General features: G+C 49.2%; 1 protein-coding gene across 2 annotated transcripts; it reads left to right on the forward strand.

Moving 5' to 3' along the window:
- The first annotated feature begins 1,835 nt into the window (after window positions 1-1,835).
- Rhbdd2 (rhomboid domain containing 2) lies at window positions 1,836-12,998 on the forward strand. 2 transcript variants are annotated; one of them, XM_021186821.2, is made up of 5 exons: window positions 1,932-2,130; window positions 4,478-4,597; window positions 5,392-5,799; window positions 8,173-8,323; window positions 11,481-12,838. In XM_021186821.2, the coding sequence occupies exons 3-5, from the start codon at window positions 5,637-5,639 to the stop codon at window positions 11,827-11,829; spliced, it is 663 nt and encodes a 220-aa protein (XP_021042480.1). In that variant the 5' UTR covers window positions 1,932-2,130; window positions 4,478-4,597; window positions 5,392-5,636; the 3' UTR covers window positions 11,830-12,838. The 2 variants fall into 2 exon arrangements, with proteins under 2 accessions (XP_021042479.1, XP_021042480.1); XM_021186820.1 differs by lacking the exon at window positions 4,478-4,597 and having other exon boundaries at window positions 1,836-2,130; window positions 11,481-12,998.
- Window positions 12,999-13,492: the final 494 nt, after the last annotated feature.

Below are 13,492 nucleotides of genomic sequence, written 5' to 3' on the forward strand. Positions count from 1 at the left end.
CATGTGGTTGCTGGGATTTGAACTCCGGACCTTCGGAAGAGCAGTCGGTTGCTCTTACCCACTGAGCCATCTTACCAGCCCAAATGGATGGTTTCTTGATTACATCTGATTATTTTTCAAGAGTATATGTATATACTGTATATATGTATATAATTCATACGTAAATATTGGGGAGGAGGAATGGGGATGTAGTTCAGTGATAGACCTCTTGCCCTTTCATGCACTAGGCTGTAGGCTGCCCAGTACTGCCAAAACAAAACATATTGAAAAAGGAGTATCTTGATGTCGCCCCCCCCCCCAGAACCCAGCAAACTGGGATTCAATTCCCTGACTCCCCTCCCACCCGCGACTCTGTCGGGAAGCTACCTCACCTGCTAAAGCACTTGTAGCTCACAAAGGGTACTCCAGTTGTTCACCAGAAATAGCTTTTCTCTGCAGCAAGCGCTTTTCAAACTGCAAAAGGCAAAAAGCGAAGTTTAGCAAAAGCGTCATAGCGCATGCGTAGTAGCTCTAGTGTCCCTTCAGTGTCTCCTTCCCCGCCTCCTCTTACTTTATCTCCAATCCAGCTCCAGAAAGCGCTGGCTCTGTCTTGCTGGCCAATTCAAGCAGGAAGAACCAAGTTTTAATTCTTTCTTTGCTACTGAACTTTATCACTCAGGGATCCTCCTAGACTTAGTTTCCTCTTTGGCAGAAGAGGGACAGACACAAGTGTGTGAGAGAATAGGGCTCCGTGGTCCTCAAGACGTCTTATCATTACGGTGAGAAGGACCCGACTGAAAACACAGTTTAGTTGGTAGCATGCTGGAGTCCCTGGGTTCGAGTACCGCATAAACTGAGGGAGGCGGTGCACGTCTAAAATCCCCGCTTTCTGCAGATGGAGACCCAGAGTTCAGAGTCAAATTTGTGTAAAAACCATAAGCAAGAGTAAGAAATGTCTTTTCAAGGCCCACTCCCTCAATGAGGATCTACTAGTAGTTAATGGTTGTCGGGAGGAGAGACATTTTCTTCAGTGGTGGAACTACTGGTTAGGAGCCCATGCTCCTGCAAGCAACTTTAATGAAGCTCACTGGGTTGCAAAAAAAAAAAAAAAAAAAAGAAAAGAAAAAGAAAAAAAGAAAAAGAAAAGAAACATGGAAGAAGAAGAGAAACTAAGATGGGAAGGCAAGAGGGGGTAATGGAGCTGCGATCAAATATGATCAAAGTACATTATGCATATGTAAGAAAATGCCATGAGAGTGGCATTTCTGTTTGTGTATACACCTCAACACCTTCTCTCACTGAGGCAAAGGTAAATAAAATCTAAAAAATAAAAGTGAAAAATAAAAAGGGCTAAAGAGATGACTCAGTGGGTAAAGGCACTGCTGCCAAGCCTGATTACCCAAATTCAATGTCCGGGACCCACAGATGGAAGGAGAGGACAAACTCCCTTAAGTTGTCATCTACCCTCCACGCGCGTTGCACGCACATGCCCCTCTCTCACACTCAAACAGATGCAATCAAAAGTTTTTTTGGTTTTGTTTGTTTGGTTTTCGAGACAGGGTTTCTCTGTTTAGCCCTGGATGTCCTGGAACTCACTTTGTAGACCAGGCTGGCCTCGAACTCAGAAACCCGCCTGCCTCTGCCTCCCGAGTGCTGGGATTAAAGGCGTGCGCCACTACGCCCGGCTCTATTTTTTAATTAAAAATCAAGAAGAAGGAAGCTGAGGTCTGGGCAAGAATACTCCTGAGGCGGCAGTCCGCGCAACACCCGTGGGTAAGCTGGAACTACAATTCCCGGCCTCCTTTGGGCCGGTAAGAGCGGAGGGCTCCACGGGATTGGAGCTCCCCGCCATGGGGCGGTGCTTGAGGAGAGGCCAGTCTTCCGCTGTTGCCAGGGGAGACCGCCGCAAGGAGGCGGAAATTGCCGAGGGAGGCGGGGAGTGCCGAGGCCGCACGCCGGAAGGGCTCGCTGCCATGGCGTCCCCGGGCCCCGCGAGTCGCTTCTGGTGCTCGTGTCCCGAGGTGCCCTCCGCCACATTCTTCACCGCCCTGCTCTCGCTGCTGGTGTCGGGCCCCCGCCTGTTCCTGCTGCAGCCGCCTCTGGCGCCCTCGGGGCTGTCTCTGCGCTCCGAGGCCCTGCGCAACTGGCAAGGTGAGCAGAGGCGGGGCAGGGATGGCGCGCTTCCTCAGCTCGCCGACTCCCCGGTCGCCGATCTCCAGCCTCACTGCCAGCCAACCCCCAGCCTCCGTGCCCACCACCATTCTCCCCACTTGGACCTCCAGCATGTCTTGTCCAAAGCCGGATCATTTCTGCCAACTCCTTCCCTACCCGCAATCGCCCCCTTCCATGTTATCCCTGATCCATTCATTCTTTGATCTCGAGGGTGAACGCACTTCCTAAGCTTTTCCTTCACGTTTTATAAACACAAACCCCATCTGCTGACGGCCCGAGCCCCACAGGAACAAACCAAACGTCTCTCACCTTTATCATGACAGTTGTCTACTGTCACCCCCAATGAATGGCGTTTCCCGTTTCCTCTTGACTCTAGAATTTTCTGCTGCGTCTTTACCTTAATCCTGACTCTTAATTCCAGCTCACAGAAGGAGCTGGTAAAGTGTTTGTTTTCTCAGGGGAGAGAAATTTCTCAAACTAATTAAGTCTGGTAATCATCCCTTTGTAAAAGACAGGATTCTTAGTCTTTGTTTCTTCCTCATTCTTCCCTGGGAAATCCCTGTTGCTCCTAATGTTAACAGAGGCCTGCGCGTTCATTTCATGTAATCCTCGCCGCGATTTCATGACAGGCCATATTAAATTGCCTGTTTACCAGAAATTGAGGTTGAATACAGACACTCGCAGAGCTAATACATCATACGTAATATTGAGATAGGAGCCCAGCACTTTGTTTTTAGTATGATGATTTAGAACTAGGGCTTTGGGTATATAATCTCCACATCTTTAGATTAGATGTATACATCCATGGCGCATTATGTATATGCTTGTGTGCATTCATGTGGAGGTCAGAGGGCAACCTGACTGGAGTTTTTCTCTTCTTCTCCCATGTGGGTCCTGGGAATCAAACTCAGGTCTTTGGGATTGGCAGGACCTACCTCTGCCTGTCGAGTCATCTCGTCAGCTCCCTAAATCTTCGAGAGTTGTATGTAGAATTTTTTCATATTTACCAGTAAAATTTCCAGCAAATAACCAAACTTTCTGGAGATGTTCTGACTAGGGTGTTATGGTTTCCTGCTTAAAGCTGAAACTTTCCCCCTTTTGTTGGCTACGTGTAGCACTTAACAGTCAGCTAAATGCCAGTGTAGATAGGCACATACTCTTTGTTTTTGTTGGTTTGTTTTTTTGTTGGTTTTATTTGTTTTTTTGTTTTCTTTCGTTTTGTTTTGTTTACTTTGAAACAAGGGTCTTGCTATTTATTTACACCAGTATGGCCAGGATTCATTATGTAGTCCAGGGTAGCCTCATGATCCTCCTGCCTTACCCTTCTGAGTACTAGAACACAGGCATGCATCACCCATCACCATGCTTACTTAACTTTATTTGTCTGAGCATGGGCTCCGTGATCAGGCAGAGATCCAGTACCTTTAATCCCAGCACTGGGCAGGCAGAGGGAGGTGGTCTCCATAGGGAGTTCCAGGCCAACCAGGGCTATATAATAAAACCCTGTCTCAAAAAAAAGAAAGAAAGAAAGAAAGAAAGAAAGAAAGAAAGAAAGAAAGAAAGAAAGAAAGAAATTAGAGCCCTGAAAGAAAGAAAGAAAGAAAGAAAGAAAGAAAGAAAGAAATTAGAGCCCTGTAAGGTGGCTCAGCAAAGAAAGAAAGAAAGAAAGAAAGAAAGAAAGAAAGAAAGAAAGAAAGAAAGAAAGAAAGAAAGAAAGAAAGAAAGAAAGAAAGAAATTAGAGCCCTGTAAGGTGGCTCAGCAAGTGCCTTGCTGCCAATCGGGAGAACTGGGGTCTGATCTCTGGGACGTACATGGTAGAACTTCTGAAGGTTTTTCTCTGATCATGCACTCCCATATACCCACAAATAAAGACATATAAAAATGTTAAGTTATATATGTTAGCAATAACTTGTATTGGGGGAAGTGTATAAACCAAATATGGCAGACACTTGTAGTCCCAGCACTCAAAAGCCTTAGGCAGGGGGATTGTGAGGTCGCAGCTGGTCTGGGCTACATATCAAAACCTTGTATCTCAAAAAAAGAGGCCAAATGTGTCTTACATGTATAATCCCAGCCCCAGGAAGCAGGAGCCAGCCCGGTCTACATAGCAGTGTATACACCAGACAGGCTGCATAGGGAGACCATGTCTCACTGCCAAGAGAGGAAAGGACTTTCCTTGCTATTTTATGGCATATAAATCTTGGCTGCCCCTGTAAAACTGGAAAAAGCACTCTTTAGAAGACTCTTACTTAATCTATGTAATTATTAATGATAATTTTATGGTCGTTATAATTCATGGTTCCTTTTTTTTCTTCCCCTGAACAGCCTCTATGGAAGGAGAGGCCAGAATTACAGCTAAGGAGACTGCCACCCAGAGTGTTAAGTGAGACCTTCAGTCTACCCTGAAGCTGTCACAGTTAATTAACCCTCAGACTGCCTAGTGAGGTAGGTCAGTATTAAAGTCTAAACAGAGGAGGGCTGGAGAGATGGCTTAGTGGTTAAGAGAGCTGGCTGCTCTTGGCAGAGGACCCAAGTTTGGTTCCCAGGACTCCACATGGCACAGCTCACAACTGCCTGTGACTCCAGCTCCAGGGGGATCCAACACCCTCTTTCTGGCCTCCACAGGTACCCACATACAAGTAGCATACACAGATACACAATGGTAAAAACACATCTTTAAAAGAAAGCCTAAAACAGTGTTATAAAGCATTTGACATGGTCAGAAACCCCTCCAGTTTTCAAAAGGTATCTTTTTCACACATAGAAACTGGTCCGGAGACGACATTATATGCTCATGCTCTGAATCATGGGGATTGGTTTTGATAACCAGGGCTCTGGAGCCAGGAAGGAACAGAAACTATATTATATACTTATGCCTTGAATCATGGGCACTTTCCTGTTCTGTGTTTGTGTTTTTGCTTCCTGTTGTGGTTTTTGAGACAGGGTCCTATGTAGTGCAAGCTGGCTCTAAATTCCCAGTGTAGCCGAGAGTGACCTGGAACGTGTGACCTTCCTGTCTACCTCCTGAGTGCTGGCACCATAGGTGTGCAGCACCACTTCCTGTGTGAGGAGTCCAAAGTGCTAGGGATGGGCCCCAGGGCTTCGTGCGCACTAGTCAGGCTCCCTACCAACCGAGCTGCAGCCTGGCTTCAGTTCTCCCTTCCCTAGCTGGCCTGGGACCTGGTTGGCCCTGGTTGGAACAGCACAGCCCTGGACCACTAACCCAAACCCATCTTTAGTTTACAGGCTGGTGACCTACATCTTCGTCTACGAAAACCCGGTCTCCCTGCTTTGCGGTGCCATCATCATCTGGCGCTTTGCTGGCAACTTTGAGAGGACCGTGGGCACCGTCCGCCATTGCTTCTTCACCTTGATCTTTACAGTCTTCTCCGCCATCATCTACCTGTCATTTGAGTCTGTGTCCTCACTGTCTAAGCTGGGGGAGGTGGAGGATGCCAGAGGGTTCACCCCAGTAGCTTTTGCCATGCTGGGAGTCACCTCGGTCCGCTCTCGCATGAGGCGGGCCCTGGTGTTCGGGGTGGTGGTGCCTTCCGTCCTTGTGCCGTGGCTGCTGCTGTGTGCCTCCTGGCTTATCCCTCAGACCTCCTTCCTCAGTAACGTCTCTGGCCTTTTGATCGGCCTGTCCTGTATCCTTCCTGGGAGGGGGCTGTGGGGTGTCAGGTACACAGCCTTAGGCTCTTAGACAAGCAGCCTGGGCTCTGCTCCGGCTTAGAGAACCCGAGAGCCTTGGGCAACTCTCCTGTCCTCTCTAGACCAGAGCTCATCTGGAAAATGCAAATAATACGGCTGCCTGCCCAGGCCAGCTCAGCTCAGCTCTTTAACAGTTCGGGCTTAATTGCAGCAGGGTGACTTTTTTTTCTTTCTTGTAAACTGAGGCGTAATCTATGAAACTAACCTTAGTGTGAGGTTTCACTGGAAGATGGCTGCCTCAGTAAGGCACTTGTGAGAACTTGAGGACACAAGTCATAGCCCTGGACCTTAAACTCTAATCCCTGCACTGGGTAGGTAGAGATAGGTGAGTCCCTAGTGCTCACCGGCCCACCAGCCTAGCCTAGCTCATCGTGTTCCATATTCTGTGAGAACACTAAGGTGGGCCGCCGGCCTCCACAGCAGTGTTGGTTGGACCAATCTGAGATGCCCATCACCGTGATGTTAGAGGAAGGGTCAAGAAGCAGACTCGGACTTGTTGATATTTTGTTCCGTGTTTGCAGGGGGAAGAGTATCAAGCTAAGGGCATAGTGTGTGACTGACAGGCACTACCACTGAGCTAGATCTCTGCCTTTGATTTGCTGTATCTCAGAGCAGAGTACCTGTAAGGCTGAGTGCTAGGTCTGCTGGCACCGCCACACTTGGTGCCACACCCCAGCCACACACTTGGTACCACGCCCCAGCCACACACTTCTTGGTGTGCACTTACTTTCCATTTCTTTCTTTTTTTTTTTTTTTAAGATTTATTTTTATTTGTGAGTAAGTCTATGGATATGCACACCTGCACGCTGGTACTTGAGGAGGCCAGAAAAGGGTGACAGGTTCCCCTGGAACAGGAGTTACAGGTGGTGGTGAGCTGCTGTGTGCATGATGGGAACTGAACTTGGGTCCTCTTAACTATGGAGCTAGCTTTCGAGCCCCTATCCTCAAAAGGTAACTTCTTTTTGAGATGGGGTCTCACTGTGTAGCCCTGGATGGCCTGGAACTCACTGTATAAGCCAGACTGCCCTCAGACTCCTATCAACCTGCCTACCTCCTCCTCCTCAGTGCTGGGATTAAAGTTGTAGGCATATGCACCACACCTGGCTTGCCTCTTATAGTTCTGAGTAAGGTGGCCTACTTGGGGCTGCAGCTGCCTGAGGCAGAGGACTAAAGTCCTAAACTCTAGCATCCTCTGGAGTCGCTGGGATTACAGCCTTGATCATCTGTTTTAGACAGGGCTGGGGATCCAACCTAGGCCCTCCGTACATCAGCCTGGTAATTGCCCACTAAGTGACATCGCTAGCACTGCCTCTGGCGTTTATTAGGGATTGAGCCTCCCTAATTAGGAAATCTGAGACCCAGACGCTTCGAAGTCTGTAACGCCTTGAGTATTAACGGGACACAAACACTCTGTACCTTAGCTGTCTCTGTAAACAGAAGTCAATGGATGCCCCCAAAGTCTGTGTGACTCAGGCTGCTGAGGTACAAGTGAAACCCGTGGGTTTTCAAATAACCCTGTAAGCCCTGAGCTATTTCACCCAGATTGTTTTGGATAAGGAGTACTCAACCTGTGCTTACCCTTTGGTGCAGGCATAAAACAGATGCTTAATATTTACTGCAGTGTGGCTAGGAAGGCGGCCCAATAGGTAAAAGTGCCCGCTGCCAAGCCTGACAACCTGATTTCAATCCCTGGGACCTGCACGGCGGAAGGAGAATTGATTCCAATTTCATAAAGTTGCTCTTCAAATCTACACACACACACACACACACACACACGCTGTGGCACACTCACACCCATGCCTACATACATACATACAAAGGAAGTGTAATATCTGTTGAAGGGCATATGAGATGGTTGTAGCTCTGTAGCTATGCAGGCAGTGATGGACCACAGAGGTGATGACCACATTAAGAAGGTGCTTCCGAGAAGCCACACTGAAACCTGGTGGTGCATGCCTCAAAATCTTATTACTCAGGAGTTTGAGGCCAGACTGGGCTGCATATCTCCCTCCTCCCTCCACAAAAGGCCATGTGAGGCAGGGCACCTTTGATTTGGAGCAAAAGTCTAGGACCACACCAGTCTTTGCATTATATTAAGACTGTCTTGTGACTGACAGCTATGGTTGGAAGGAATTCTAACGCACACCACACATGGTGTTGTTCCCTGTGAGGTACATGGATGGGAATGTTCAGCTCTGCAGAGACTGACACACACCTGTGCCTCCCAGGGCCCAGGTCCTCATAGGGCGTGTCAGCGACCCCCCCCCCCCTTCTGCTGCCTTCAGTTTTACTTAATACACCTACCTCAGATGGCCTCACTTACTGCTACTCCCTCGACCTCTCGGAGCGAGTAGCCCTGAAGCTTGATCAGAAGTTCCCCTTCAGCATCATGAGGAGGATCCCCTTGTTCAAGTACATCTCAGGTTCTTCTGCCGAAAGAAGAGCAGCCCAGAGCCGTAGGTAAGTGATGGAGTCCCTCCCCTTTTTGGTTGCTTCGTCACTTTCAGTGATGGGGGCAGGACCCAAGGCCTTTCGAACATGTGTCAGGTGCTCTACTGATGTGCAACCAGCCACCTTTGCCTTTGGTTTTGTAAGTCAATGTCATAGACAGCCAGGGTTGGCTTTGAACTCCTGTCTGTACTTCTCTGATAGCAGGCTGTAGATATAGAATCCCACAACCGGCTCTCAATTTCCTTCTAAGAGCAACTGCAGAGCCATTGAAGGTGTGGCTGGTTCACCTTGGAAGATAGAGGAGAGGAAGAGTTTCTCAGCTATGTGTGACTAAGGGTTGTAGTTCTAGTTCAGCATAGATTCCCCAGCCTAGAATCCCCCAGTGAGGGGCTGGGGGCGTGGTTCAGTGGTAGAGCCCCTGCCTAGAATCCCCCAGGGAAGGGCTGGGGAAAGAAAACCTATGCACAAATACCTTCTGGACACTGGCTGCTGCCCTATGTGGGGGAGTTGGGGGGCAGGGGAGGGGAAACGAGCCTGAGTGGCCAAAGACACTTACATGTAATTCTGAGTGATCTATGGTTAGGTAATAAATAGTCTTAACACTGCTTAGTCAGCAAGCACTGTGGGTTGCACTGGGCCATGGCAGTTGGCCATGTTTAGACAGTGCTCAGTAGGTGACAGGGCAGGAGACTTGAAAGGAGAGTTTCTTGGCTCCCATGTGAAAGCAGGTAAGGCTGACATTTTTCCTGTCTGGGCTTGTTTGCTCTTAAAAACTGATAGGTACGCCACCAGGACGTATGGGGCCTCACACTTTCTTTATAGAGGAGGCCAGAGAGGACCTGTGTTCCCAGGTAGCACGGAGTCCAGGGAAGGACTACAGCCTACAAGTCCCCTTTCTCATACTGCCTCGGCCACTTGTGTCATTTCCAGCTTGTGCTCCCTCAGAGACCCCACAGTCTAACCCTCCCTGTCTGTGCTGCCTCCCAGAGAAGGGCCCTGCTGAGGGAGGGGGAGCCGGCCCTGTCTTTTCCAGCTCTCCCAGCTCTCTGTGGGGTGTGTTTCCCTCCATTCCCAGTGCTGCACAGCCATGGAGTAGGTCGGAAGCCCCAGCTTGCACTCTCCTGGTGAAGGAGCTGCCCTGGGGACCCAGGAAACAGTTCTACTCTGAGTTACACTTGCCCCCTGAGCAGCTTTGTCACCTGTGCTGGGTCTGAGCCCGGATATGTGGGCTGGGGAGCACGCCGGGTTCCTACTGGTCCTCACGTGGCGGATGGTGGCTGGTTGCCAAGATTGGCTACAGGTATCAGAACAGAACATGATGTTTCAGATGTCCTCACAGTCACCAGGAACTCGTGTTTATTTTAGTAAGCTGCCCTGTGGGTTGTTTTGTTTACAATGCTCTTGCTCACAGGGTTGGTGTGGCTTAGAGTTTCGGTGGTTTGTTGCTATAATAAAAGCCAGACAGTTTATTAAAAATAAAGAAAAGATACCCACAAGATGGCTTTGTGGATAAGAACATCTGCCACCAAGTCTGAGAGCCTGAGGTACGTCCCTGGAACCCCACATGGTAGAAGGAAAGAAAGGACCCCTGGAAGTTCTCTACCACCTCTCTCTCTCTCTCTCTCTCTCTCTCTCTCTCTCTCTCTCTCTCACACACACACACACACACACACACACACACACACACACACAGAAAATAATTTTAAGAAGGCTGGGTAGGCACCATTGTAATGCACATCTTTTTTATTCGCAACACTGGGGAGACAGATGCAGACGGATCTCCGTGAGTTTGAGGCCAGCCTGGTCTACAGAGCGAGTCCTACACCAAGCAAGACAGTATAGTGAGACCCTGTCTCAGAGAGAGAGAAGCGCTCCACTACTGAGCTATTCTCCAGCCCCAAGGGGACATTTTTTTATTTTATGTTATTTTATTTTATTTGGGTTTTTTGTTTTTGTTTGTTTTATTTGTTTTGGGTTTTGGTTTTTTTTTTTTTTTTTTTTTTGGTAGACTAGGCTGGCCTCGAACTCAGAAATCTGCCTGCCTGCTGGGCAGTGGTGGCCCACGCCTTTAATCCCAGCACTTGGGAGGCAGAGGCAGGCAGATGTCTGAATTCAAGGCCAGCCTGGTCTACAAAGTGAGTTCCAGGACAGCCAGGGCTACACAGAGAAACCCTGTTTCGGGGGGAAAAAAAAAAAAAAAGAAATCCGCCTGCCTTTCTGCCTCCCAAGTGCTGGGATTAAAGGCATGCACCATCACACATATTTACACACACACACACACACACACAAGATTTATTTATATGTAAGTACACTGTAGCTGTCTTCAGACACCAGAAGAGGGCATCAGACCTCATTAAGGACGGTTGTGAGCCACCATGTGGTTGCTGGGATTTGGACTCAGGACCTTTGGAAGAGCAGTAGGTGCTAAGCTGAGCCATCTCTCCAGCCTCCCGTTTTTATATTTTTAACTTTTGTTTGTTTGTGTGGCTATTCGAGTCTCTAGTTGGTGTGACCCTGGGGGAGTGGCGCCTAGGAATGAGAAGGACTTGTCTCACGAAATAGCCAGCTGTATTCAAGGCATCAGACCGTTTATACTCTGAGGGCTGAAAAGAGCCACGTGAATAGGGTGTCCAATCACAAGGGCAAGCCTCACACAGTAAAGACATGTTGTCACGTACAGCACATGACTAACAACAACTGAAGGAAGCTCACTTCTGTCTGCTACACGAGGGGAACATGGAAACACATTCCAAGAGCAATTCTGTTTTGAAGAAACTGAGGTCACAAGACTCTCAATGTTGTTTTCTTAGAGTTTTCTCACAAGCGCTGAGAATCCTCACAGTGTTCTTGGACTAGTGTCCACTATGCATGAATTCCTGAATTTCATCCCAAGCACTGCATGGACAGCCATAGTGGTCCATGCCAGTAATCTAAATGTTCTGAGGATACAGGTAGGAGCCACAGTTCCAGGTCATTCTTACCTACATGGGAATTCAACGACGCCTAAGCTACAGGAAACACTGTCCCCCAACTCCCAAAGTCAATCTTTCTTCTTTGAATTGAAACCTAATGCTAGCTATGGTCCCACCCCTGCTATACCTCAGGATATGGCGCTGTGTACCTTGTCCCTAGCAGAGAGTCACTATCTTCTCTTATTCCTTTCCAGGCTGAACCCTGCACCTGGCTCCTACCCCACACAGAGTTGCCACCCTCATCTGACTCCAAGTTACCCTGTCACCCAGATGCAGCATGCCAGTGGCCAGAAACTGGCCTCCTGGCCTCCTGGCCACATGCCCAGCCTACCTCCATACCAGCCTGCTTCCGGCCTGTGTTATGTGCAGAACCACTTTGGTCCTAACCCCAGTACCTCCAGTGTGTACCCAGCTTCTGCAGGGACCTCCCAGGGGGTACAGCCTCCCTCCCCCATCAGCTGTCCTGGCACTGTGTATTCCGGGGCCCCGGGCACCCCAGGGGCTACGGGCTCCAAGGAGTCTTCCAAGGTAGTCTTGCCCTAACCAGTCTGCAGAGGCGGCATCCACCGTGGTGAGCAGAGGGAGGTTCTGAGAATTGAAGAGCATGCCGGCCTGTCCTCATGGCTGCCTGGGGGTTAAGGCCAATGGGTCAAAAGGTCAAGGTCCGGCTGGGCTCCAGAGTAAGTTCAAGGCCAGCCTAGGCTGTGTATAGTAAAACCCTATCTCAGAATGAATAACAGTGGCTGGGACTGGGGCTCTGGTAGAGTGCTTACTTAGCATAATTAAGGCCCTGAGTCCTCAGCTCCACAAAAAAACAAAAAGGAATTACTAATTAGATACCTCTGTGCCAGCTCGGTCAAGTACTTTGATAAATGTCCCTGTATCTGAGCCGTTGCGCCTCAAGGCAGCCCTAGAAAGTAGAAGCTGGGTGGTGTAATCTCAGCTATGATCAAGGCAGTGTCAGAAGTTTAAGGTCAGCCCCAGCTATAGTGGGTTTGAGGCTTGCTCCTCGGGCAGATGTGAGAATTCTCGAGGATCATGGAGTCTTGAGGCCCCAATGATACTGCTGGGCTTCTTGGTTCCTAATCCAGTGTCCTGAAAAGGTGTGGTTGTCATCGGCTGCCAGGGACTCTTGCCGTCCTACCCATCCCGCCCTGCTCAGTGCCCATGGGTCCTTGCTGTGTCTGGTGTGACTGTACCGGGCAGTCCGTGTAACATCATCTTCCCTGCAGCCACAGCTGATGGGACTTCTGCCTGACTGGTGACCTGCAGCAGCAGGCTAATGATCACCCTGTGAGTCACCTCTGTATAAAAACCAGCCTCCAACCTGCCAGTGATGTGTGGCGTGCTGTGTTCAGTCCAGAGCGGGCGTGACACCAAAAAGCTGTGAGGAGCCAGAATCACATCCAGTCTGTCGCCCGTGCTCAGCCGTCTGCAATGAAGACCTAACCGGGGTGGGTGGGGGACAATGAAATCGAGAGTTGATCAATCCAGAGATGGGTACAAGTGAGTGAGAGACTGTCTCATAAAATAATTTTCTTTTTAATAAAAATAAGCTGAGTGTGGTGGCACATGCCTTTAATCTTAGCATGTAGGAGGCAGAGACAGTGGATCTGAGTTTGAAGCCAGCCTGGTCTATGTATTGAGTCCCAGGATATCCAGGGCTATATAGTGAGACCCTTTCTCTAAAAATAACAGAAAGCCAGGTACGGGAATAGTAGTACTTGCCTTTAAGCCCATCACTTGGGAGGCAGGGCATGTATATAGATCTCTAAAATCAGCCTGGACTACATGACCAGTTCCAGGGGTAGGAGGGTGGCTTAGTGGTAGCATACCTGCCGAGCATGCAAGTGGCCCTGGGTTCCATCTCCAGTACTTTAAAGCAAAGCCATGGTGTCACAAGGTGTTTTAGATACGGCGTATGGCCTTCATGTCCAGGAGCTCCATGGGCTGCCTCTGAGGGGCCCTAAGTATTCCAATACAGGTGATTCCTGACCCTAAGCCCACTCCTCCAGAGAGGGTAGTCTGAAGATGGGCACACCCAAGTGGTCTTTGAAACCCACTGGCAAGCAAGCCAGTATGATATGAGTAAGGATGGCACTGCCAGATGTGGATTAGGAGACTTGAGATCATAGCCAAGGAACCAGGTGCAGCTAGACCTCAGTAAGGACACAGCTGGAAACTGGTGGGACCCAGAGCTTTGGAC

This window comes from Mus pahari, chromosome 23 (assembly GCF_900095145.1).
Source record: "Mus pahari chromosome 23, PAHARI_EIJ_v1.1, whole genome shotgun sequence".
Classification (NCBI taxonomy): domain Eukaryota; kingdom Metazoa; phylum Chordata; class Mammalia; order Rodentia; family Muridae; genus Mus; species Mus pahari.

Bases quoted from the DNA above. Each gene is read 5' to 3' on its own strand.
- Rhbdd2 (XM_021186820.1), top strand. From the start codon at position 1,953: ATGGCGTCCCCGGGCCCCGCGAGTCGCTTCTGGTGCTCGTGTCCCGAG. The intron at 2,131-5,391 runs GTGAGCAGAGGC...ACCCATCTTTAG, and splicing joins GGCCCTGCGCAACTGGCAAG to TTTACAGGCTGGTGACCTAC. The intron at 5,800-8,172 runs GTATCCTTCCTG...CACCTACCTCAG, and splicing joins CCTTTTGATCGGCCTGTCCT to ATGGCCTCACTTACTGCTAC.